At 50.3% G+C, this 25,709-nt stretch overlaps 1 protein-coding gene across 1 annotated transcript; it reads left to right on the top strand.

Annotated features, from left to right (window-relative positions):
* Window positions 1–17,566: 17,566 nt before the first annotated feature.
* LOC149865548 (uncharacterized) lies at window positions 17,567–25,006 on the top strand. Its single transcript, XM_090041025.1, has 7 exons — window positions 17,567–17,707; window positions 18,236–18,406; window positions 19,082–19,144; window positions 19,330–19,482; window positions 19,687–19,746; window positions 19,920–20,344; window positions 24,469–25,006. Exons 1-7 carry the CDS (start codon window positions 17,567–17,569, stop codon window positions 25,004–25,006), a joined length of 1,551 nt encoding a protein of 516 aa, XP_089897151.1.
* Window positions 25,007–25,709: the final 703 nt, after the last annotated feature.

A 25,709-nucleotide genomic window follows, 5' to 3' on the forward strand; every position in this document is an offset into this window, starting at 1 on the left:
GTTGGAGGGCTGAGCAAAAAGTTTGAGCACCGTTGGTCTGAACTATCCCTTTTGCTGTGGAAGGGTAGCATCCCCCCCCAAAATCATAGAGATCATAAAATAAGAGGGCTGCAAGGGATCTCCAGTGGTCATTTAGTCCAACCCCCTGCCTAAAGTGGGACCACACCTATCCAAACCGTCCTGCACAAATTCATGGTTTAACTTACTAGCAAAACTGCAGGGTCAGCCCTGGCACAATCAAAAGACATGTCATCCTAACTTGACACAAGTAAAGCAGGGGGACCTTGGCAGCCAGTGACCTGGTGCTGCAAAAGTTAAAATGTGCTGGAGAGATCCAAGGAAGTAGGCTACGCCACCCACTACAGAAGAAGGCAAAACCCTCGCAGTCCATACCAAAATAAGGATGCCAGTATTTCAAAGCTATAAATAAAGACTGCTGCCATCTCTATAGCTTGCTGTTTTTAATTTCCAAAGAATTGCAACGGAAAACATCTCTTATGGTGTAACATAAGGAAGAAGGTTTTTGGATTATGGGCATTTGGTGGTTGGAGTAATTTATTGACAGAAATCTGGATCCAACACCTGTATCTACCAAGCACTCGGCCCTTGTAGCATCAGAGGCTCCTCTAGTTTACAGGAACCCCCTAATAGAGTCAGCACTTTAACAAACTGAAGTTTTCTGAAGGGTGTGAGTTCTCCATTTCAATGTTCAGATATGGCTAGATAAGTAAATAAGATCTTAACCCCACTCTGCTGCTTTGCTAGGCTTTAATCTTGAAAATTATGCTCATATTAATACATCTACATTTCTCCATGGACTGAGATCTTGCAGTGGGGGGGAGGGCGTGTGCTTTCCAATGACCCTCAGAGCCACGTTGTCCAGTCTCACACTCCTGGCAGGGTCACCCATGGAGAGCAGGACTTGAGGGGAGGTTCCAGACAGCACAGTCCAATCCTAAGTCCACCGCGGTGGATCAGGTAAAAAAAGGATCTCAACAGCTGTAAAGATGGAAGAAGGGTGCAGCAAGATAGAGGTCTCCTGTTACCTAGTTTTCTCCCTTGCTGCTGGACCTTGTCAAGATTGGGTGGTTGCTGTTTCTGTGCACCATGGAAAACAATCATACACAGGCTTCTACCAAAGGAAACAACATGCTGTCCTGTAGCAACCTCCAAAATGCCCTGCAGCAATGGACTGATGGTGATGGAGATGGGACTAGTAAATCCAGCAGCCTCCAGCCACAAATCTGCATGCAGGCAGCAGTAGACTGCAAACACATGGTGGTCACCTTTCACCTGGGTTGAGACAGCAGCTGCCAAATTGCACCCCTATCATGACTGAGCAGTCCTATTCAGGATCCCACATGGGGAAGGAGCTAGAAAAGGTACCATAAAACTGAACTGTGTTATGCATTCCCGGCTGGATAACCTCATCTAATGGAGTCATTCTGAGGTCAAAAACATAAAACAATGATTTTCACAACATGGAACATTCACACCTTCATGATAACCAAGACAACAAACTACCAGAAAGAACTGCCATTGTCACCAGGGAACTAGTGAGCTACAACATCAATACTGCAGCTCTGAGTGAGACAAGATTACTGGATAAGGGTCAGCTAGGGAAGGGGATTGAGGCTACACCTAATGGAAGGGGAAACCAGCTCACGGTAGGCATGATCACGGCATTGACTTTGCTATCAAGAACCAGCTTGTCAGTCAACTTACAGAGCTCTTTGTGGATGTTAACAAATGTCTTCTGACTCTGTCTTAAGCTCAGCAACAGTCAGTATGTCACCATTGTCAGCACATATGCCCCAATGCTTGATGCCAATGATGATGTCAAAGACCAGTTCTACTCCAGCCTTTACCCCATTCTGACTAACACTCACAAGGAAGACAAGATCACTCTCCTCAGTGACTTCAACACCAGAGTTGGATGTGACCTGGAACTCTGAAGTGATACCATTAGGAAGGAAGGAGTAGGGAAAGGCGACTCCAATAGCTTCGTTCTCCTGAGTAAAATGTGCAGAGCATGATTTTGTCAGTGTGAACACCATCTTCAGACAGAGTGCAAATACAAGAACACACAGAGATACCCTCGCTCCACGCACTGACACTTTTTCAACTATGTTAACTTCTCATTAGAGCCTGTCATTAAATGAGAATGTCCATTGCATGGTTTGCATGATAGAAAACAATGACTACTGGACAGATCACCATCTTGTCAGATCCATTATAATAATCTCGATTACTCTGAAATACCAACAGCAGCCAAAAGCAATGCAAAGGATTCTTAATGCCAAATCTCTTCAAGATCTGTAAGGATTTCCAACAGTGTCTCCATGGAAAGCTTTCTGCCCTGTCCACAAATGAAGGCAACATTGAGGAACTCTGGTAGCAGTTTAAAACCACCATTCATATGACTGTGCTGAATATTTTGGCTATACACCAAGACTGGCTGGATGACAGCAATGCCAAGATTCAAGCCCTCCTCAGCCAAACGAGAAGGGCTCATTCTGCTTGGCAAGATGACACCTCAGCTCAGCAGGAGGAGGAGATGTATCAGCTCCTAAAAGCTGAAGTTCAAAAGGAGGATCCAGGAAATCAAAAATCAGTGGTGACAAGATACAACCAAAGAGACACAGCTCTATGCTGACAAACATGATATGCTAAAGCTTTCTCCAGGGAACAAAAAACATCTACAGCCCATCTGCCTACAGTCGTACTCTTCTGCAAATACAGGATGGTTCAATGCTCAAAGACAATGAATCTATCCAAGCTAGATGGAAAGAGCATCTTGACACACTCCTGAGCCGCGAGTTGACTGCAGTGGATAACAACATTGAGTCCATCCCCCAACACCCTGAAAAGGGATCCCTCTACAATCCTCCTATCCTAGAAGAAGTCTGGCATGCCATCAAGGAAACCAAGAACAGCAAGGTTCATGGACCGGATGGCATACCTGCTAAAATCTACAAGGCTGGTACCAAGCAACTGGTACCAAGACTCCACAAATTTATCCCATGCATTTGGAACAATGAAGAGGTTCCTGGGGACCTGAGGAATGCCAAAGTTGTGCCTATCCTCAACAAAGGAGATAAGATCACCCTCCTTTCACCCATATCCTCCTGAAATGTCTGTCATCTGCCTCTTGCTGAGGAAGTCCAGTGTGGTCTCACACCATGCCATGGGACAACTGACATGATCTTTGTTGCCAGCCGGGTCCAAGAAAAGTGTTAGGAACAACATCAGGACTTGGATATGGCTTTCACTGACCTAATTAAGCCTTTTGAGTCCATCAGTTGCAAAGCCTTGTCAAAAGTATTGGCCACATTTGGATGTCCTAAAAAGTACATCAAGGTCCTTAGGTTTCTTCATGACTGGATGACTGTAACCATTCTGTTTAGTGGGTCCGAGACAGATCCATTTGTCATCTGAACTGGAGTCAAGTAAGGATGCGTCATTGCCCCAATTCTGTTCTTGACAGTCATCTTGATTCTCGTTAAGAACCACCATCCTTCTGGAATTGACATAGAATACCAAACAGATGGAGGGCTCTTCAACCCGAGATGTTTTTAGTTGAAGACCAAAGTACTCAAAACAACCCTCAACATGCCTACAGCTACACCATTCTTGTGTACAGTGTAGGAAGGCCTCCAGACCATGCTGGATCTTTTTGAAAAAGCCTACTGAACTTTGGGCCACTTTTTCAACATATAGAAAACTATACTGCTCCATCACCCTGCTCCAGGCCATGAATATAACTCCCCTCTCAAAATTATCATTGAGGGAAAAGCTATGGAGGTGGTTGAGCAGTTCCCCTACCTCAATAGCTACCTCTCAGAGAGTCAACGCTGATGAGGAAATTTAGCACAGGATCCAGTGCAGAAGTGTCTCTTTTGGGAATTGCTTCAGCATGTTTTTATTAATTCTGATCTCCAGAAAGACACCAAGATCCAGGTGTACAATATACTTATCATCCCCACGCTTCTCTACAGATGTGAAATGATGCTGGTAGGTAACCCATGTCTTAAGAGCCTGGTGAGGTATCACCAATGATCCATCTGGAAAATTCTCCACATCAAGTGCTCTGTTCTCAGCTTAGTAACAGCCTAAGATCTCATGGTGGCCAGAGGAAGTGCTACAAGGAAATATTGAAGCCATACGTCAATAAAAAGGATGCTGATATCAAGAGCTGGGAGGAGCTGCATTGGTTTGTTGCAAACTAAGCTACATTGGGATGGGGATTAGTTTATGACAATGCTAATTCATTTAAATTGCCAAAAACTTGCATACATGTAAAGTGTGATGCCATTAAGCCACACAAAAGAGCAATTTTCATCACATGTACAAGCACCCAGGGATCACAGTGGGACATAAGGTTGACTGGCTTTGAGAAAATGGGCTTCAGTGACCTACTTTCCTGATAATGTTACTACATGAGATGACTCTAGAATGGCCTGCCAGAGGTGACAAAAAGATTTGGGAGTTCCCTTATCCTATAGATAGTCACTAAAGTAGGACTGAGGAACAATAGTTTTCTGTTAGATTTCGTGCAGATTTCTCATAGGTTTTTCTTAGGGCATTGTATTTATTTTATTTTTCTCACACTGGACTCTAATTTTAGTGTTAAAACATCCTAAACTTAATTTTCCTTTCTTTCAAAAAATATATTTTGGAGTTCCCTATCATTTATCCATTTTTTTCTTAAAGAGTTGATTGTTTGGCTCATCATTTTATTAACTATAAAAGGTTTGGGAAAATTTTCCCTACAGGCAAATTTGCCCTATATTCTCATCCATATAGTATTTAACTCAGCAAGCCTGCGTCTAACAACCTGTATCTCTATTATATTTGCAAAATCAGTGTCTCAGTGATAATGTCATATTGTGTAATGATATATCTTCCTTAGTGATAGTGGATATATTGCCATTAGATATAATATAGAATGCAATGAGTAAACCAGAATACAGATTTAACCTCCTCCTTCCCTAAATTAAGGACCGGTTGTTTGTACAGCAGCAATTCACACAGCCTTTTGCTTAGACCTGCATACTAACTCATTAACATCTTGTTTATACTGCATAACTGAGTGGTTTAGCCTAGGCTGTGTCAGGGGGTTGTACTGAAAACAAAAAGCTCTAGGAGAGAGCTGCTTTTTGTGATCAAGTTAGTTCAATCAACTACCTGAGTTTTATTAATAAAACTTTCTTGACACTAATATAGAGAAGGATATGTAGAAAATCTAATCACCAGTAGCTCAGTTTTAGGCAGTCAAGTTATAACCTCAGATACTGACTTAGCTTAGAGCTAGCATATACTAAAAAAGATATGTTGGTATAGACATACTGACAAACTCTCTCAACACAGATGCAGCTTATACCAGCAAATAAATCTATTAGTGTGGTTTATACTGATTCTTTGAGTAAACTAGATACACTGGCAAATACATACTAGTATAACTGTATCTACAGTACATTTTTATCAGTACAACAAGTTTTTAAAAATTACACTCCTAACCAACATTGCAATAAGGGCAAAAAGTTTCTAGTGTAAATGTGGCCCTAATTTAGACAAAGACAAAAAGCTTGTCATTGGCCTTTCAAGAATAACTGTGGAGAGAACAGTACCATGAAAGTACTGCTTTGGGGAGGGGAAACAGAAGTACATAAAGGTTATTTAGCACCTAGGGTAGACAGGAGAAAATACACTTCTGCACATTGTTAACCAGTTGAAGTTAACTTTATAGGGAATCAACATCTGATCACACTTAGCTAACAAATGTTTAAAGGTATTAGGTCCTATCTTCCTATGTATTCACTCAGAAAGGTTCACATAAAATCTGTTCCCCTAAATCAGATTTTAATTTTGAAGAAAGGCATTGTTAAGATCATATTTGCACATAATATAAGAGAAGTATTGACATGGTAAAAGGACAGCCATGTAGCAATGGTCTCAAGTTGCAGCAAGGGAGGTTTAGGTTGGATATTAAGAAAAACCTTCTCACTAGGAGGATGGTGAAACACTGGAACAAGTAACTGAGAGGTGGTGGAATTTCCATTCTTGGTTTTTAAGGCCTGGCTTGACAAAGCCCTGGCTGGAATGATATAGTTGGGAATGGTCCTGCTTTGAGCAGGAGGTTGGAGTAGATGGCCTCCTAAAGTCCCTTCCAACCCTAATTTTCAATGATCCTATGATTTTATAACTACATTTTTAGAGAGCCTGTTTTATGAAAAGGATCATGCAGCTACTGTTTGAACTGATTGCTCTGAAATGTCATCGCCCCCATTAATTTAGGCTTAAGAAGATTATCACCAAATATTTCCTAGGCCCCAGGGATAAAAAGAAGTAAAAACTAACCAAAAAAAGAGAGAACTAGAAATGGAAAAGTTATCATGAAGAGCCTGCTTCTATTTAAATTATATCTTCAAACATCCTGAATAACAAAGTTGATATATGTGATTGGCTTTAAACCCACTGCTTGCCTGTACAAGTCAAACCTTATGTAACAGGCCTGATGCAATACTACTAAATTCTGCAAGACATATCTGAAGTCATGGGAAAGGATATTAGTAAACTTTAGTAGGAAAATGAAGACATGCATTGGTTTCCAGAGACATCTTGGCTCCTGGTAGCCTTTAATTAAGAACGATAATGTAGAAAAGAAATCCATCAGCTTGGAATAATTTATTCCTCATCATAAATACATACACGCGTTCCCTGGTTCAGGAGGAAGACAGCAAAGGAAAATGCATTTTGGTGAAGATAGAGTTATCATATGTTTAGGTTTTCCCAGACATGTCCGCTTTTTTGGACCACTGTGCTGCATCCAGGAAGGTTTTTAAAATAAGAGCAAATGTCTAGGTTTTCTGCTCTCCCAAGTTGACTGCCTGGGCCTGGGAGCAGCGGGCAATGTGATTGGCTTTCGGGGGTCATGTGATTCCATGAGGGCTCTGGCCAGCTCTGAGGAGAGAAAGAGAGAGAGCGTGTGTCTGAGTCTGTGTGCACAATGCGGGAGCTGCTTGGGCAGTAGGGCAAGGGGGCAGGGGTCTGTGAGTCACCAGCAGGGCTGGGGAGCAGGAGCTGCAGGTCAGGAGTAGGGGCACCACCAGGACTGGGAGGGGGGCAGGAGGCTTCAGATCAGGAGCAAGGGGGATTCAAAGGCTGGCTGTGGGTTGGGTGTGTGGCACGCTGGCAGTGCCAAGGGGCTGCAGGTTGAGAGTGAGGGGAACCAGTAGTGCTGGCAGGGGGACAGGGGCTGTGGATCAGGAGTAAGGGACACAGGAGATGGGATGGATGACTGTGGGTTGGGAGTGAGGGGCACCAGAGGGAGGAGTGGGGGCAGGGAAGATGCATAGGGTGTGCACACAGGTGCATGTGTACCCCCTAAGTGTGGAGGTGCACCCCCTGCAAAAAGGCACCTGTGGGCAGTTGCTGCTCACCACCCCACCATCAGCACTGCTGGTGGCATCTGCAGGCAGTCAGCAATCCCCACTGGCCACTGACGATGCTGCTGGTGGTGCCTGTGGCATGTTCACCACCTCCCTGCCCTCAGTGCTAGCAGTGTCTGCGGGAGCTCCCCGCTCACTGTCGCTGTGCTCCCACCGCCGCTAGCACAGCCGTGCCCCACCAGCTGCCAGGGGCATGCACCATTCCTGGGCAAGGTACTGATGTTTGGGAGTGAGGAGCACTGGCAGTGCTGGCATCAGTGGGTCTGGAGTGAGGGGCAGCAGCGGGGCTGGAGCAGGGGTGGCTTGTCAGTGAGGGGCAACAGAATGGGCAGGGGCAGGCCACCAGCATATCATTTCCGCCCCCACCAGCATATTCCCCCTGCTCCCCCTGCCTGTTACAGGTGTCCTCTTTTTTGGACCTGGAAATACAGTAACCCTAGGTGAAGATGAAAGATGAAAAATACATCACCAGTATAATGATGGGGATATATTACAAGCCACCAAGTCAGGAAGAGGAGGTAGAGGAGGCACTTTTCAAGCAAGTGACAAAACTATCCAAACACTCTGGAGTTTTTACCAGGCTTAATATTAGATTTTAGGTAGTGGCACTGAATTCATAAAAGTTTGAACAAGAATAGTCCATTCTTATACAGCATGTCTTTCACGCATGCAGTGTCTTTGTCTCTTCTCTGGTATTCCAGTCACTTACCTCTTACAGGTTCTGCTTTGAAATATAAAAATGTAGTTCTCTGATGTAGTTCTTTTTGGTCACACCAACCCAAGCAATCTTGGACTATCTCCTGCTCCCTTAAGTCTGTCTCCAGCACACACATGTAATGATTGTGCCAGGTCTTTGCCAACAATCTGGTGACAGATTCTGGTGTCCCCGAGTGGACCTACTGAATTTACTTGGACTAAGAAATTTTATTGTGCATAGCACTTGGAAATTTTGTTGAATGCCAAACTTAGAAATTGGAGGCTGCTTGGACATAGAGCTGTCAAGGTTTGTGAAATCTGTTCCAGGGTCTGGAATGGATGCTCAGTCACTTAAACTTGCCAAACTGGTTTTGCAATGAAGGAGAACAGATTAAGCTGGAATTCAGGAGCTTTCCCTCCTTTTTGGATTGACTTGATATGGCAGACTTGGTGAGAAAAGAGCTACTGGAATTGGAAAAAATAGGTAGTAAGGAAAACAGCACCAGGTTTTGGGAGAAAGGCATTCTGTGGACTGCCTGGATTTGTACAATTTTGTGACTACCGGTTTTCTCACATCACCTCTGGACATAAACCCTAGGTGAATAAAAAGACAAAGACACTAATCACTCTGGAAGGGTTGCTATTGACATGCAAAGCTTTGACTAAAGAGATACAACAAAAGAAGCAGCTGTTAAAGACAGCAAAGCAAAAAACAATTCTCTGGCAGAAACAAATAAAAGCATTACATGGGACATCTATAAGGTAGAAATTATGAAATTAGAAAAACAGGTGGAAAATTTACAAGACCAAGTGGAGGAAGCAAATAAAAAAAGGGGCATTGTGGAAACAGAAAGCATTGGATGCTCAAAGTACAGTACAGGCAGTTTTAAAAGATTCTCAAAATAGTCTTGAGTCTGATCATAATCAATGATGCCAGAAGATAAGGGAATTAAAAGCTAGATTGGAAGTGTCATGGAGAATCGTAGCAATACAAGGAGGATGCATTGGTGGCGAGGAGGGCATGTCTACTGAAAATGATTGCTGGGGTAAAACTCTTTGTTTGCCATCCCTTGCTTGCCAAAGAAGGATTTGCAAGGGTTAAATGATGCTTTACCTGGGGAGAGGGAGGAGAGAATGGTCTAGTGACCATGGCCACTCTCATTCCCCAGCTCTGAGAGTTGTGCTATACATGAGGGGTATCTGTATGTGAGGTACCTGAAAAAACATGCTATGTTCAAGCACCTGATGGGGAAAAGGAGGTTTCAGCTTCACCTCTAAAAACCCAAGCAGAGATGAGTCCTGTGGGATCTCCACTCCAGCGCCTGAGACCCCCTGTGAATTCCTGCAGAAAGACTTTCTGAATACCTGGCTGTAAGGAGACACCCTGCCCTCTGGATTATGTAAGACTTATGCAAGGCTTTCTGTTGTATTTTTTGGTTTACTATATTCCATTTTAAGTTAGACTAAGCTGTTTGCTGTCACTATGTGTTACTGGGCTGCATCTTAGCATATGTGAAGTTTTTCTGTTGTTCTTTTTCGTGTGCCTGAAGTTGCAAATTGCTACGTTCAATAAATGCTCTCTTCAGAGAATGGACTATTCTTGTTCACAATTTTATGATAGACCGCTGTGGGACTCCACTTGAAACCTCCTGTCATTCTGACATGGGCCCATTAATAACAACTTTTTGCATGCAGCTATTGAGTCAGTTACTTATCCATCTTGTAGTAGTTTTGTCCAGCCTATGTTTCTACTTGTGAGACGGTCACGTGGGACTTTGTTAAAAGTCTTGCTGAAGTCTAAATTGACTTCTATTAGTAGATGTTTAGTATTGGGAATCCAGAAAAAAGATGACAAAGCTGATGCGGAAATACAAAGCGCCTGAGCAAGGGACTAACAATGGAGGGATGGGGGAGAGGAGGGGAACGCGACTAGGTTACAGGTGATATAATGTTAGCCAACTAAGCCCGGGGGTGGGGGGATGTGGGAAGGCGGAAGGGGAGGGAGGGGGTTCGCGACGCTGAGAGAGAAAGGAGATAGATGCTCACAAACCCGTTACAATGGTCCACAATGGCAGAGGAAGTGGCTCGGAGGAAGCGTCTCAGTTCATAAAGTCCAATCACGGGGGTCCTCTTTGGGTGGAGAAGGGTCATCCATGGTGGAAGAATCCTCTCGAAGTGAAGCAAAGCGGGCGGGGGCAGTTCAGGCAGTGACCTCCGGGTCCGGTCTGGCGGTGGCTCGTCTGGTGGGGTCGGTGTACTGGCGGTGGCCCGTGATGTGCTCCACGTAGATGTTGTGGGACCAACGGATGGTGTCGGATACCATGAGGTATCAGCTTGGCGTAGCGGCGGGAGTCGTGGCAGGCACGGAGGACGCTCTCGTTGCTGGGGTCCCGGGCTCCGAACCTTCCCACGATAAGCGCATTCACCATCACATCGTAGCCGTGGCCTCTCAGGGTGTTGGCCAGAGGGGTGTACTTCTCCTGCTTGTGAGCCCAGGCGTCGGTGAAGGCTTGGTGCCAGTTCTCGAAGGGGATGGTGACATCCACAATCACAATCTTCTTGGCCTCTTGGTTGGTGATGACGATGTCGGGTCGCAGCTGGCTCTCGCAGCCTGGGACGGTGCGGTTCACGGAGATCTCCCCCACCGCGGCTGGGATGGCCCTCACCAGGTGGTCCTGGACAGCATTGTGGCGGAGCTGCCAGGCTCTGATGTGCAGCTTACTACACTTGATCTGAGCCTTCAAGAGGCCAAGAAGCAATCCACAGCATTCCCTTCATCCACCCAAGTAGTTACTTTCTCAGTATTGTCAACCCACCCTATCAAAAATCATGAAACAAACTCTTAAAAATCAAGAGATTTTGGAATGTAAATCATGAGATGCTAGTTTTCAAGTGGGGCGGGGGGAGTGCAGGGGGAAGGGGTTGGAGCCCAAGGAGGGGGAGGTCCCTGCACACCCTGGCAGGATGCAGGGTACTGTGGGTCAGGAGTGAGAGGCAGCAGCAGGGCTGGGGGTGTCTGTGGCTTGGGAGTGAAGGGCAGACACACACACGCAGATGCAGATGCAGACACCATCCAGCAGGTAAGTGGAGGGGAAGGGGCAGTGAAGACAGAAGAGGTGGGGATGGGGACTGACTGCTGTGGGATGGGGCTCTCTGTGCCCTACTTAGTGCTGCCTTTGCCCTGGGAGCTGTGCAGTACTAGTGTGCCTCCTGCTGCCCTATGAACAGGCAGAGGACATGCAGCACAGCCAGTGCGTGGCTCCTGGGGCCACCCAGTGGGCGGCGGGAGGCACACTGGCATTGCACGGCTCCTGAGGAAAGACAGCAGGGTGCAAAGAACCCCAGCCGGAAGTGGGCAGCCCACCTCTGCCCCGTGCACAAATCCAGGGGACTCGTGTCCCCCATGCCTCCCCTGGGGGTGCATGCTGTGGCAGGGAGCCATGCCCTTGCCCTGCCGCACCTCTGGATGAGCTACCCACAAGGTACAGAGAGCCCCATTCACCCCAGCCCCTACCTCTGCCCCTTGGAACCGCACACTGGCCATACGGCAGGCACATCCTTTGCCTGCCCAGCAGGTGGCAGGAGACCCACTCAGCTCCTGGAGCAAAGGCAGCAGGGCACAGAAGCCCAACCCACAACATGGGCAGCCTGCCTCTGCCCCACACACAGACCTGGAGGGCACATGCCCCCCATGCCTCCTCTGGGGGGGTGCTGTGGCAGGGAGCTGCACCCCCTTCCCCCATACTCTGGACAAGCTGCCTATGGCTCTGTTACACAACCTGCCTCAGCCCCAGGGCCCCACTCAACCCCAGCTCCTGGCCTGCTCCCTCCTGCACCAGGGGGGCCTTGATATGCACACCCACCCACCCCTTCCCTTTCCCCCCAGCCCCTTCCCCTGCACAGATTTACCAGCTAGGTGCTCTCTACTTGTGCCAGAAATAAAATTCCCAAGATTTGAGAGTTGTTTCCTGAGATCATGAGTTAGAGTTAATTTAATTTGGAAATCAGGAGTCTCATGATTGTTTTATGAGAGTTGGCATTACTGCTTTGTTAAAGAAGGATCTGGAAATGGAAAGGCTGATCACAAGCATCCAGCATGGATTTATGAAAAGCAAATTGTATCAAACAAACTTGATCTCCTTCTTCATGATAGGGGTCAAGCCTGGGCCTGGTGCTGTTCAATGTGTTTATTAACAATGTAGGTACTAAAATAGAAAGCTTCTTGAGCAAGTTTGTAGATGACACAAAACTGGGAAGGATTGCAAACACATTGGAGGATCTTAACCATAGCCAACGCATAGGGGGAAGAATGGGGGGCCACGTGCCCCCCCGACATAGCCCCTTGCTGGCTAGGGAGTGGGGGCACCAAGTGAAATGCCAGTCGATGCCCCCCTGAGATTAGCACCAGCCAACACTGAGAAGTGCCGGCAGCACTGAGAGAAGTGCTGGTGGCACTTCCAGTTTTGCGGCTGACGCCGCAATGGGCTCCTGCCCCTCCCGGGTCAGCAATCGGCCACTGGTGCCCCCCCAGGCCCTGGAGGAACCAGTTGCCCATGATCTCAACAGATTGGAAAGTTGGGCTACAGCCAACAGGATGAAATTCAATGTGGACAAATGCAAGGTGCTACACTTTGGAAGGAATAATCAAAAATACAAATATAAAATGGGTGACACCTGGCTCGATGGAAAAGGACTTGAGAGTCTTGGTAGATCATAGACTCGATGTGAGTCTGCAGTGTGATGCAGCCGCACAAAAGGTGAATGCTGTTTTTGGATGCATCAATAGGAGCATTAGTTGTAAGACATGGGAAGTGATAGTGCCTTTCTACTTGGCACTGGTTAGGCTTCATCTGAAGTACTGTGTGCAGTTCTGAGCTCCACATTTTAAAAAGAATATAGAGAAGTTAGAGACAGTCCAGAGCTGGGCAACAAAGATGATAAAGGGGCTTGGAGAGCAGGTCATGTGAAGAGAAGCTGAAGGACTAAGATGTGTTCAGCTTCCAGGAAAGGTGCTTAAGAAGGGACATGATAGCACTCTTCAAATACTTTAAGGACTGCCATAAAAAGAGGGAAGACACCATGTCTCTTGCTGCAGAGGGGAGGATATGAACCAATGGCTTCAAGTTGAAGCAAATTACTTTAGATTGGGTATCTGGGAAAACTTGTTCAGTATTAGAATAGTGAGACAGTGGAATAGCCTGCCTAAGGAAGTTGTGGACTCTGCATCACTGGAGGTGTTCACGAAGAGGTTGGACAGCCAGTCGTCAGGGCTGATCTAGGCCAATGACTCCCAATCCTGGGGTCATGACTCCATTTGGGGTCACAACAATAAAGTATGGGATTGCAAATCTGCTCGATGATGTTAACTGATTATGATGAAAACATTATAAAACCACATTTATGACTTGTGGATCTTGTCTGCATCATTTCCAATGTTTAAGTGGGGTCATGCTGAGGAAAAGGTTAGGAAGCCCTGATCTACGTGTAGCTATGCTTATGTTCTACTGTAGATATTCCCCATGCTTTGGGGCTTTCCTGGTTGCCCCCACCCCTTTTCTGCTATATGTGTCAAGGTGTTTTTAAGCCTTCCTCAGAGGCCTTGGGTGTTAGCTACAGCTAAGGCTGGAGACTTTGATTGGGGTGTGCCAATGCTTCCACTGGGACCAAAGCTGGAGGTTATTGGGTAGAGGGTGTTGCCCCTCCACTTAGGGTTGTCACGCTGCTGTCTGATCGCAGTGCAGGGGACCAGAACAGAGGGGTTAGAAGGGCCGATTAGCTCTCTATGGGATGGTTAACGCGAGTCCGGCTCATGTTGCCCGAAGAGACTGGAGGTGAGGTGATAGTCACGGAGACAGAGAGTAGTTGAAGGTAGAGGTTTATTTACTCACAGTGAGCGCTGAGGAGAGAAACGAGATGCAGAGAAGTACACTGCTAATCATGTCGGGGCCGGCAATGAAGCGGTGTTTAGTGGTTTCTAATCATGAACGGGAGGAGGAAGCTAGGTGATCAGGCTAGCGTCCCTTGTGATAATGGAAGCGGGTGATGAATGACCTCGCCTGGGTGCGACTGTGCGCTCCCTTATATCACTCAGGTGACGCGCTTAACGGTGAGCTGGCTGTTTTCACCTCTCACCTCTCAGGGTTCTGTGTCCCGGCCTTATTTGGCATTGCAGAATAGCTGACCTCACCTATGTTGGTGATGCTCTGATAATGGAAGTAATGGTATGGCAGCGTTTGTTTTACCCTTTTGTGATGGTTGCAGGGAAGAAGGGCAGGGCTTGCCATCTTGGTGCCTCGCGCATCGATGCCACCATTATGGTGTGCGTGTGACAAGGGTCAGACCGATTCCCCTCTATTCTGCACTAGTGAGGCCACATCTGGAGTACTGTGTCCAGTTTGGGGTCTCCCTGCCCCCTGCACTATAGAAAGGAAGTGGACAAGTTGGAAAGAATCCAGCGGAGGCAGAGAGCAATGAAAATGTTTAGCACATGATTTATGAGGACAGGCTGAAGGAACTACGGTTACTTAGTTTGCAGAAGAAAAGACTGAGGAGGGATTTGATAGCAGCCTTTGACTACCTGAAGAGTGGTTACAAAGAAAATTAAGCTAGACTGTTCTCAGTAGTGGCAGATGACAGAAGAAGGAAAAATGGTCTCAAGTTGCGGCAATGGACATTTAGGTTGGATATTAGGAAACCTCGTGCCCCCCCAACACCAGTCAGCAACCAGTGCGGGGGGTTGATCCTGTTGGCCAGGGGGGATCCCCCACCGCAGCCAATCCCACTGTCTGGGGGGGTAGGGTCCCCCAGTGGCCGATCCCGCTGGCTGCAGGGGCACCAATCTCACTCACCATAGAAGTAGCCGCAATGCTTCCGGAGCTCTGCAGCCACTTCCGTAAGTGGTGCACCCACTTTTGCTCACGGTCCCACTCCCTGGCCAGTGCTCACAGGGGGGGCGCTGGTGCTCCTGCCTGCCCCCCAGCTACACATGGAGTACAGCCAGGCAGGGGGTGTACTGGCACTCTCAGGGGGTGCATGTGCACAACCCCATGTACCTCCTACATGTCACCCGTGCGTGGCCCTCTACCCAAGATCTTGAGTATATATTGACAATATTTCATAGAAGCAGGATGTTGGCTACCATGGTTCTCCTGTTTTACCTGTTGCAGGTTAGGGTATTAGGTTTGTGTTCTGTCAGGGTTCATGACAGTCTCATGTAGAGCTGAGATTATGGTTTGGATAGGGATGATTCTGCCTCAGGCATGGGGGTGGAATAGATGACTGGTAAAATCCCCTCCATCCCTACTTCTCTATGATAAGATGGTGTCTGAATTTAAGCAGATTTTCTTATCTATATTTAAGATAGGTAAGGAAGAGCTCAGGCCCCCAGACCACGCTGCTCACTAAACTCCTTTGAAGAGTTTAGTTTGCTGGTCCTACAGCGAAGCACCAGGGTCTGTGCAGCTCCATGGCTCTGCAGGAAGCCCTACAGGCAGCCTGACAGCAGCCCGGGAAAGCAGGCTCCTCCCCCACCCCCGGAGATTGCCTGCCTGCTTGCCTGAGCTGCACGGGAGGTGGTGTTTCCCTCTGCAGCTGCAGTGCCCCCCGGGACCGCCCGAGCCAGGGGCCTGCGGGCGGCCACTGCCACAGAGAGAAGCACCAGCCCCCCGCACTCCCGCAGCCCGGGGACCGCTCTGCTCGCCAGCAGCTCGCCCTCCCCGCTACAGAGGCAGGTAAGTCATAAGTGCCTGACAGTGACAGCAGCATCTCTAGTCTGGCAACAGAGAAGGATTCAGTTGACTTCATAGCTCATTATAACCTACCTGATTCCTTCTAAACTCTTTATTCCACAAGTGTTAACCAGCCTCTCTCCTTGTTAGTTGTGTTTTATTCATCAAGCTAGCCTTGTTCTGCCATTCTGCTGTTAGCTGCTCCTCATAATGTAACCCCTATTTTGCAGTCCTGAAGACCATTTTTAATTCTAACTAAAAACTTTATCTCGGGTTGGAAACATTAGCTCAGGTGAACATTCACTAAGGTGTGGATATAAGTTTAAGTGAGGCATTGGATGAACTGCCAAGAAGGCTTGATTCTGTTTTATGAACCTGAAGGAGAGGTGTACGTTTCAATGACTACCTAACTAATGAAACAACTGCTTTTGATTGTTTTTTGCCTAGTTTGTCTTGTTTGTCGTATGTAATATACAACATAGCACGTTAATTCTTGTCACAATCAAGTTATATCTGTTTTTGCCTGACTCTTAAACAGAACAATACAGCCCCAGGTGCCTGCCATATTAGGAAAGCTTCTTTTGTTTTTATCTGAAGAAAAATGTGTTATGCTACATGTGACGATGCCCCTCACCATCTGCAGCCCATTTTAAAAATCCTACCTCTGCCCAGAAGAGCTGGCAGGATGGGCTTAAGAGGCCCCACAACAGGCTGGCCCCTGCCACACTGTCCAGGGCAGGAGCTCAGACTGCCCTTCCTGCAGACGGCTTGTATCATGGCTGCGTTTCAGGCCTTGCAACCCACGACGCCCATTCTCTCCTAGTCCCACAAATCTCTGTTCTGGCCAAGTCCTCACAATTCATGAGCCCAGCAACTATGGGGAGCTCTGGAGTGTGCTGAACGGGCCAGCCCGCACCCCCCCGGTCAGATCAGCGTGGGGGGGTTCTTTGCTGTGGGGGATCCGTCTGCTATCTGCCGGGGGTGCTGATCACGTTGAAACCGGCTCCTCCAGATCCTTGTCTAGGGGGGTTCAGACAGGACTGATCCGGCCCTGAGCAGGGGCTAGACTAGATGAGCCCTCCTGAGGGCCCTGCCAGCCCAGCTCTGCTAGGACTCTCCAATCTGCATGGGGTCCTGCCCCAGCCTGCTGCAGACCCGGAAACTGTGCCCGTGACTCCTTGTGCCCATCCAAGCCTTCAGCTAGGCTCCGGCTGTGGGAAGGAGAAGGCCCCAATTGGTGTTGATGGTTTGGGAGCAGAATCAGATTGCGCTTGGACACCTGAGGCCCAGTGAGAGGCCTTTTGTGTTTGTGGGGGTGGGAGGGGAGGCAGGATGTGGCCCAGGGTCCCAGCTGCTATATACAGGGCCTGACACAAGCTGCTTTGTGACGTAGCTCCCGTGTCACTCCATCGCCACGGAGACTAGGGATGGGCAGGGGATAAATCCTAGCCCCCGGTCCTTGCTGGTCAGTCTCAGCGCAAGCCAAAAGGCTCAGCTAAGGCATAGGGAGTTTGTTTTCCTTGTTCGAAAGAGTTAGAGTTAGGAGGTTAGATCAAATTAGATTAGGTAGATTAAATTAGATAGATTAGAGACAGAAATACTAGAGTAGAGAGTAGATAGAAAAGCAGAAGGAAGAAAATAAACCTTGGAGAGATAGAGGAGTAAGATAGATAGAATAAGTAGATTTTAGTGATGATAGGTAAGGAAGAGCTTGGGCCCCCAGGGCCTCGTGGTCTCAGCACTTGGCAGCTGGCTCCCATCTCTCTCCCGTTACCAACCAGCTGTTCTGGCAAGAGCGGCAGGGAGAGACGGCCGAGAGACTGCCCAGTGCAGGTAAGGGGCCAGCAACACCTGGGAGTTTTGCAAGGAGGTGTGAGGCCAGCAAGGGAGTTCCTGGTGCTCCAGCCTCCTGCTGCCATGGGGGTACCCTTTGCTTGTACTGCTGGCTGGAGCCGCTCTTTCCCCCCTACCTGCGCTCTTAGCTCTTAGGCCCAAGCCCTCTGGCCCAGCTGAGCGGCCTCGACGCCATTTGGGCAGGAACTAGCAGGGACATGAGGCCTCCTGAGCTCTGCGACCACGGTTGTGGTCTATGGTTGCGGCTTGAGCTGCCAGAGTCCTCACTGGGGCCCTCTGTGTGCCCAGGCATGGGCTGAGCAGAGCTGTCCTGGTAGCAGTGATGCTGTTGGCTCTTGCCAGGTCTGCTGGGGCTGTCTCTTGGTGAAGGGCAGGGTGGGAGCTCTGGGAGCCGAGCACTGGGTCAGCACAGACTTGGAAGGGCCTGAAAGGTTTCCCGTGGGTGCAGGCTGCTGAGGTGAAGGGTGCCAAGGGGGCTTCTGCTGAGCAGCTGTTCTCCTCCTCCAGCTGCCCCAGCTGCAGATACAGGCAGGATCTGGGATGCAGCTGGCCCCACAGCCTCCTCCTGGCAGACCAGTGCTGGCCAACAGACCAGTCTGGGTGCGACCCCCACTCCTGCTGCACCCGCTGTGCCAACAGGAAGAGGAGGAAGACGTCAGGACCAAGGGCAAGAGTCAGGTGAGTGGCTGTGAGGTGCCGGCAGAGCCATGTCCTGTGCCTCGCACAGGGCAGTGATATCTTGCTGGGCCCTCCCTGCCCCTGCCTGTTCCCTCCTGCCCCCTGACCCGGCACGCCCCCCCAGCCAGAGGCTCGGCCTAAAGTTCTGGGAGGGGACAGCGCCCTGTGCCCTGCCACGTATGGGCACCTGCCCTGGCCATGGGGACCAATTCCAGGCCCAGCCCAGCCTTCCCTGTGCCCTGCTCTGGCTGAGCGGTCTGAAATCTTCTCCCCAAAGTGCCCTGCATCCCCACGTGCTCTGAGACGCCAGGCTGGGACTCCTCCAGCTCCTGCCTCTGAGCATCTCTGAGCACTAGGACCTCTGGTATCTGTCAGATAGAGAAGGGGAAACTGATAGATGGACTATAGAGGGCTTTGCCCACAGGATCCAGGTTTGTACAGATGTGTATGCGTGGGAGGCAGTAGCATAGGCATGCCCACGTGCCCTGGGGAGGCCTTTAGCAGTGCCAACGTGTCCATCAGGTGGGGTGTGTGTGTCTAGTGGGGTGGAGCGTGTACATCTATGTGTGAGCTCATTCTGGTGGATGGCCTGTGTGTGTGCACGCGTGTGAGGCCGTGTCCCTAGTACATACCCACTGCTCCCTGAACCGACTCCCCCATTCTTCCCTTCTACAGCCGCTCCACTCTGAGACCCTCCGGCACAGGCAGAAGCTGCCCAGGCTGGCAGTGCAGGGAGCGGTAGGTCCCCCAACCCACAGTGCCCCAGGACAGGGGGTGGGCCGAATCCGGCGGCCTGGGTGCCAGGTGGGGCCCCTGCCAAGCTCCCTCCCTTAGGGGTCCCACAGAGGTGAGGGGCTCAGACCCTCAGCGTCCAGGGGAGGGCACTGCTGGGACGGTGACTGTCCCGTCTCCTTCTCTCCTAGGGCCTTGACAGAAGTCCTCAGGGCGGCGTCAAGGGGGAGTCTCCACGGAAAAGAGCCGTGGCCCAGAGGGAGCCAGCACGCTGCACACCCCAGCAAGGCCTAGGAAGATCAAGAGACTGGCCACGTCCTGGACTGAAGCCCTTTGAGCCCCAAGTAATACTTACTTTCCCAGCCCCTGATAAATTTCTGGTGCCCATGTGCTGGGGCAGTGTGTGTGCTGTGCATGTTCGTGTGGAGGACAGCAGTGCCTCTACATGTATATATGTGCCACTGAGCCTGTGCTGAGGACTATCAAGTGCATGCAGGCATGTTGGCCCATGTCCCCTGTATTGACTGCCTCATCCTTCCCCCCAACAGGATCCCATCCTCGAGAGGGCAGAGCCAAGAATAACCGCTAATATGTCCGTGAGGGGAATGGTAGGTCCGCCAGCTGGCCATGCCCCTGGGGCTGGGGTGAACTGTATTCAGGGACCGGGGATGCCCTGATGGGCTCCTTCTCTTACAGGATGACACATGTGAGGGTCTCAGACCCTCAGGGTCTATGGGGGGCACTGATGGTATAGTGACTGTCCACTCTCCGTCTCTCCTAGGGCTTCAACAGCAGCCCAGCGAACGGGCTCGAGGTGGAGGCTCCACCAAAGAGAGCTGTGGCACAGAGGGACACAGCACCCTGCCCACCTAAGCAAGGCCTGGGAAGACCAAGGGACTGGCCACGTCCTGGGCTGAAGCCCCTTCTGCCCCAAGTAATACTTGCCGCCCCAGCCCCAACAACCTTCTGGTGGCCTGTACCCCCATGCGCCGGGGCAGCTCACGTGCTGTGCATGTCTGTGTGGGGCACAGCAGTGCATGTACATGTGTATCTGTGCCTGCAAGCCTATTCTGATGGCTACCCTGTGTGTGCAGGCATGTGGGTCCATGTCCCCACTATTGACCCCCTCATCCTTCCCTGCAACAGGATTTCATCCTCAAGAGGGCAAGGCCAAGAACAACCCCTAATATGTCCATCAAAGGAATGGTAAGTCTGCCAGCCGGCCATGCACCTGGGGCTAGAGTGGCCCGTATTGAGGGACTGGCTCCCTGCCCCAGCGGGGTCCAGGGGCATGACGGGCTCAGACCCTTTGTGTCCAGGCCAGGGCACAGGTGGTGCAGTGACTGTCCCCTCTCACCTGGTCTGTCTTAGAGCCTGTCATAAAAGCCTGCACAGCCAGCAGAGGACATGGGCACGTGACCCGGCAGCACTGTGGCACGGCAAACCCGAAGGAGTAAGGGGAGAGCATGGTGTAGGCTTGGTATCATAAAAGAACTTATGTTATCATGTGAAGTGTTCATACATCGATTTCAGTGTCCGTATGTACCAAGACATTTCGCAGCATACCACAGAAGCGATTCATCAACCTTGTCAGTGTCTATGCTCCCAGTCGGCAGGGTAGTGATGAGAAGAACAGCTTCTATCAACAGCTGGAAGACCTGATCAGCGGGATTGCAGGGAAGGAACCCATCCTAGTACTTGGAGACTCCTGTGCAAGAGTTGGGTCCAATTCTGAGATCTGGCCTGGGATTCTGGGTGGGCATGGCGCTGGACGTATGAATGCAATGGTCAGAGAGTTCTTGAGCTCTGTGCCAGTTAAAGCTTGTTGCTGGCCAACCCCTTCTTTGCTGGTAACATCATAAGAAGACTGTTGTGGCTGGTTCAGAGGGTGGGGAATAGGGCAGGGGCCTTTCCCTTCTAGAGGGCACCAGCAATGATCTGCCTGAGGCAGGGGCACTAGCTGATTGCAGGGCAAGGGAAGGGCAGAGCAGCCTTTTGGTACCCAGGGCCATTGGTGGAGCAGCTTCCCCATCCCGTTGATACAAAGTGCCCTCTCCTCTCTCTCCCATGAAGCAAGTTCCAGTTTTGCTGAGCACTTTTCCTAAGTTGGATCCACCTGCAGGACATGAGCTGCCTCCTTGCACTAAACGAGGGGATTTTTCTAAATGCATGTGGGTTGGGGAGGGTCAATGGGACCTTCATGAGCATGCTGGATAGGGAAATGGTGGTGGCTGGTGGCCCCATGTTGGGAAGTGGTAAACTCCAGAGAGTGTGGATTCATTGTGTGCTAACCTGATTCAGAATATGAGGAGTTTAAAGGATGGTGAAGCTGGCTAGCAGCTTATTTGTCACTGAGAACCAATTGGGGTGTGTGGGAGAGTCTGTAGTGGTTTGTTATTGTAGCAAAAAGGCTGAAAAGGCAGGCTTGCATGAGTAACAGCAATGGACCCAGCCAGCTCCAAAAATTGGTCTCTTCATAAACTCTCTGAACTAACAAAACAGACAATCTAGGCTGGGGGATGCTGGGTCACATGCCACCCCTCCCGTGGAAATTTGGGGCAGCCTGGGCAGTATGTGGAGAGCCTCAGAGTTGGCATTGCGAAGGTCTTCTGTTCCACCTGTACACAGAATTTCTCAGGGAGGCCAGTGGCTCTGGAAATAGAAATAAAAAAACCTGTAAAAGCCTTGGACCACTGAGATGGAGAAAGATATGGTACGGCTTCTTTGGTGACATAGCCAAAGGGCATCATGTTTACTGCTGCAAATGAAGTGCCCTTTCAGAGAACAGCTAAGTAGTGAGAGGTCTTTGGCCTGCCAGTGTAACCCTCTGCCAGGCACTGAACAGCAGCACGGGCCAAGCTTGAGCCTCCAGCACTCATGGCCTCTAGCTGTCAGCTCCCCAAGTGATCAGCCAGGAGCACTCGGCTCTTGGGTCCTGCACTTCTCACCCTGCTCTGTGCCCAGAGGCCCCCACCACAGCACAGTCCTCCTCCGCTCTGGTAGGAGAGGGGAGTGGAGCCCCCCAGCAATAGCATTTCAGGATGATGCCACTGCCCTCACCCTCTCCCACTCTGTGCAGCACTGTTGGGTGGCCGGCTTGTGCGCCGGCCAGAAAATAGCGGTCAATATGCTATGGGCCAGAGAAATAGGAGGTAATATTTGTACTACCTCCGTTTCCAAGGAATTATTTGGCCTAGTTTGTAAGCATTTTGGAACAAGGATAGGTCTATTTTTCCTGAGAAGTGCTTAGCACATAGGGGTGGTTGCTAATGTGATATGAATATCAAATAACAACAACAACACTACTTTCAGTGTATAAGATGCGTATTTAAATATGTAAAGGATCCAGATGTTATAGTGCTTCCAGTCTACAGCCAGGGCAAGCTTAGGCCATGCTGTCAGGCCTCTGGACACACACGCTTGCTCACTCACTCCACCCTCTCTAACAGGGTCTCTTTCATCCGTCGACAACTTATTGTGCCTTGCTCCCTCTTGGATCAGGCCCCTTAGGCCAGAGGCTTCGCTAGTCCATCCCTTGGGTGGCAGATATACCATCTTTTGGGCCTCTTCCACAACCCTCACCAGGGTAGTGGCCACCCAATTACCCGACTGGGTCTAAGCTTGCTCAGGCCCCTTCTGGCACAAGACTGTGTGGACCCTCTGGTTCTCCTCCCCACTTCACTGGGGCTCCCCATCTCTGCCCCCTTCATTTAGGGCTATTCCTCTCTGCCCCCATCACCTGAGGCTCCAGATCTCCATGCCCTCACCCAAGCCTACCCCCTCACTGGGGGTGCTCATTTCTACCCCCTCACTTGGGGCTCCACACCACCCCCTTCACTTGAGGCCACAGGGCTTTGCTGCCCAGTGGGCTCAGGTGGCTGTAGCCAGACCTAGCCCCACCCTCCCTCTCAGGGTCTTGCACCCCGCACAAGGTTCAGGTGGCCATACTGGTACATTGCCCCCACTCTCCCTCCTCAGGGTCTCTTAGGGTCTTGGACCCCACAGCTATGCCTGGCCCCCAACTACCTCTGGTATTACTCAACCCACCCAAAGGTAGGTGCTGGGGTTAAGGCATCCCAACCTGCCTTTCTGGGGTGGTAACTGGCCTGGTATTTCCTGGGGCCCCTGCACCACTGAGAGCCCCACCAGACCACCCACTCCCAGCAGGGGGCAGTTTTAGGTCATGCTCAAGACCAGGAGCAGGAGCCTCCAAACTATCCCCTACAGTTCCTGGCTTTACCTCCAGGAGGTTATGGATCCTCACAGCCACACAATGCTGCCACCAGCCAACAGGGAACTGAGCTGTTTATCTAGGCAGCCAGGGATCTAAAATGGCTGCCTCAATCAAACACCTGCTGGCTGCTTGGCTCTGGTCTTAAAGTGGCAGGCACCTACAGTGCCCTGCCCCACATATTCCCCTTTAAATGGTACCAGGGGAAGGTTTGCCCAGCTGCTGCTTCAAAGCAGGCTCTCCTTGGAGCCTGTGAGAGCCCTCTGTCACGCTCCAGCTGGACTCTACCAGCTTTGCCCAGCAACAGGTGCCGTCAGCACTCTCCACACAATCCGGAAAGCCCCCATTTGAATTGCTGCATGGCCCTGGCCACGTGCTTGGGAAACCCCGTCCCCTGTGGAAAATCCCCGCGAACATTTTAGTGTGGAAATGTGACCAATCGGGGCTTGAAATTATGTTTGTCATCTGGTCTATAAAAGCTAGGGTTGAGCTTCCACCCAGAGAGAAGCCAGAAAAGAAGCCAGAGTGTTCACTGCTCAGTGGGTAGGCCTGGCCAGCTTCCCACGGTTTCTCCTGCCTCCGGACTCTTCGGCAATCGTTTGTGCACTCGAGCATCAACCGCTCGTTCATCGTTGTTTTCGGTTTTGGACTCAGCGCTCAGTTTTCTGTTCGTTCATCCCTCACCTGAACCGGGAAAAACCCAAGTGTAACTGCCTGTGCAGCCACATCCACACCGGTGGTGCGTAAGTAAGAAATCCAATAAAGTTTTTTTCTGGAACCGTTAGGAGGCTACCTCTCCCTCTCACAACTTAACATCAGGGGATAGAACCCACCGGGGCTACAGTCGCAACCCGGCACGCGCCCCACACATGGTGATGAGGTTGGGATCCTCAGCGGAGGGAGACGAAATACAAGCGGGCTTGAATGCCCACTGCCCATGGGGTGGTGGCTACCGATCAGTGACAACCCCAGACAATCTTTGGGCCCACATAATCTTTCACCAAGCGGATGGCTTGCAGGACACGAAAGTGTCAGGGTACCTTTCCCTGACAACCGGAGGGAAGGAATGGGCCTTTTCGCTCACCCCCACCGCGTTCAGCAGCGTGATGAGGAGCCCTATGGTCATATTCCGACCAAGGGGAGAAGAGAGCGCCCTGTCTCTCGCCGGGATCAAGCCAAGTAAGACCGCTAACCCCACTCCAGTGCAGGAATTTGCACGGTGTATTCGGTGTGTGCGTGAAGGGGGACAGCCCACCCCAGCTGACAAGTTCAACTGTCCCCACCTGCGTGAAGGGACCCGCGGCCATGAAATGCTGACACAATGCCGTGAGTCATTAGAAAAGGACAGCCGAACCCCGACAAAATGGGCCGGTCCCAAATGGGATAAAGGGAAGATGGCTAATGTTTTATTTCGTATGATGGTCAATCAATTGTGGAAACACCGAGATTTGACCATCTACCTAGAGACCCTTGCCCAGGCCGCGAAGGGACAAGCGGCGGCCAAAAATGGTGCTGAAGACAGAGAGACCAAGAGCCCGGCCTGCTGCAGGCCGTGGGAAAACATGGCGCTGAGAGCGGAGCGGAGCCCAGTCTGTCGGCCCTGCCTCCTTATGATCAGCCGCAACCTACGTCAGTGAGCACGTCGACTCCGCCCCCGGCTGCTAGCATCAGCGAGGAAAAGCGGGAACAAGAGGAACTATACCCGTCCCTTGCGGAAGCCTTACCCATCGCTATTCAGAAAACCACCATCGACCATCAAGGCAGCAGTCAAACCACCACGACTTTCCAGAGCTGCACTCGCACTGAGCTTCAAGGTCTAATGAAAGAAACAGCAATCCGGCCTGACGAGAGCACCATTTGCTGGCTCAGCCGACTAGTTATGGAAGCATCTTTGGAGCTTCTCAATGGGGAAGAAGGTGTATTCCTGGTGCAGAACGGGGGATGGAGCAGAGGCCATGTGTCTGACCTGCAAGGCCTCGCTTATAACCAAGCATGGCTCATCCCATTGCCGGCGCTTGTTGCCAATGCACTTGCACATTGAGCCCACGTCTGGCACGAAGGACACCTGACTCGTCCGAAACCACTGGCACTGATCCATGCGGCGGTTGGAGCATCCTATTGTTCTTGGGATCCTAGGGCAGGAGCCCTCAGCCTAACCGCTGCCCAGGCTCAGGGTCCATGGCTGCACCGATTTTTGCGGCTCTCAGGATCAGTTCCCTGTACGGCCAAGGCAATAGAGAGCGCGACCGAGCTATATGGCAACGAGCAGGCAGTCACGCTACGCCTCTTGTTATTACCGACAATTGGTGCACCAGTCACACAATTGTTAGCGCAATTGTC

This window comes from Crocodylus siamensis, chromosome 4 (genome assembly GCF_052110815.1).
Source record: "Crocodylus siamensis isolate JL-2025a chromosome 4, ASM5211081v1, whole genome shotgun sequence".
NCBI lineage: Eukaryota > Metazoa > Chordata > Crocodylia > Crocodylidae > Crocodylus > Crocodylus siamensis.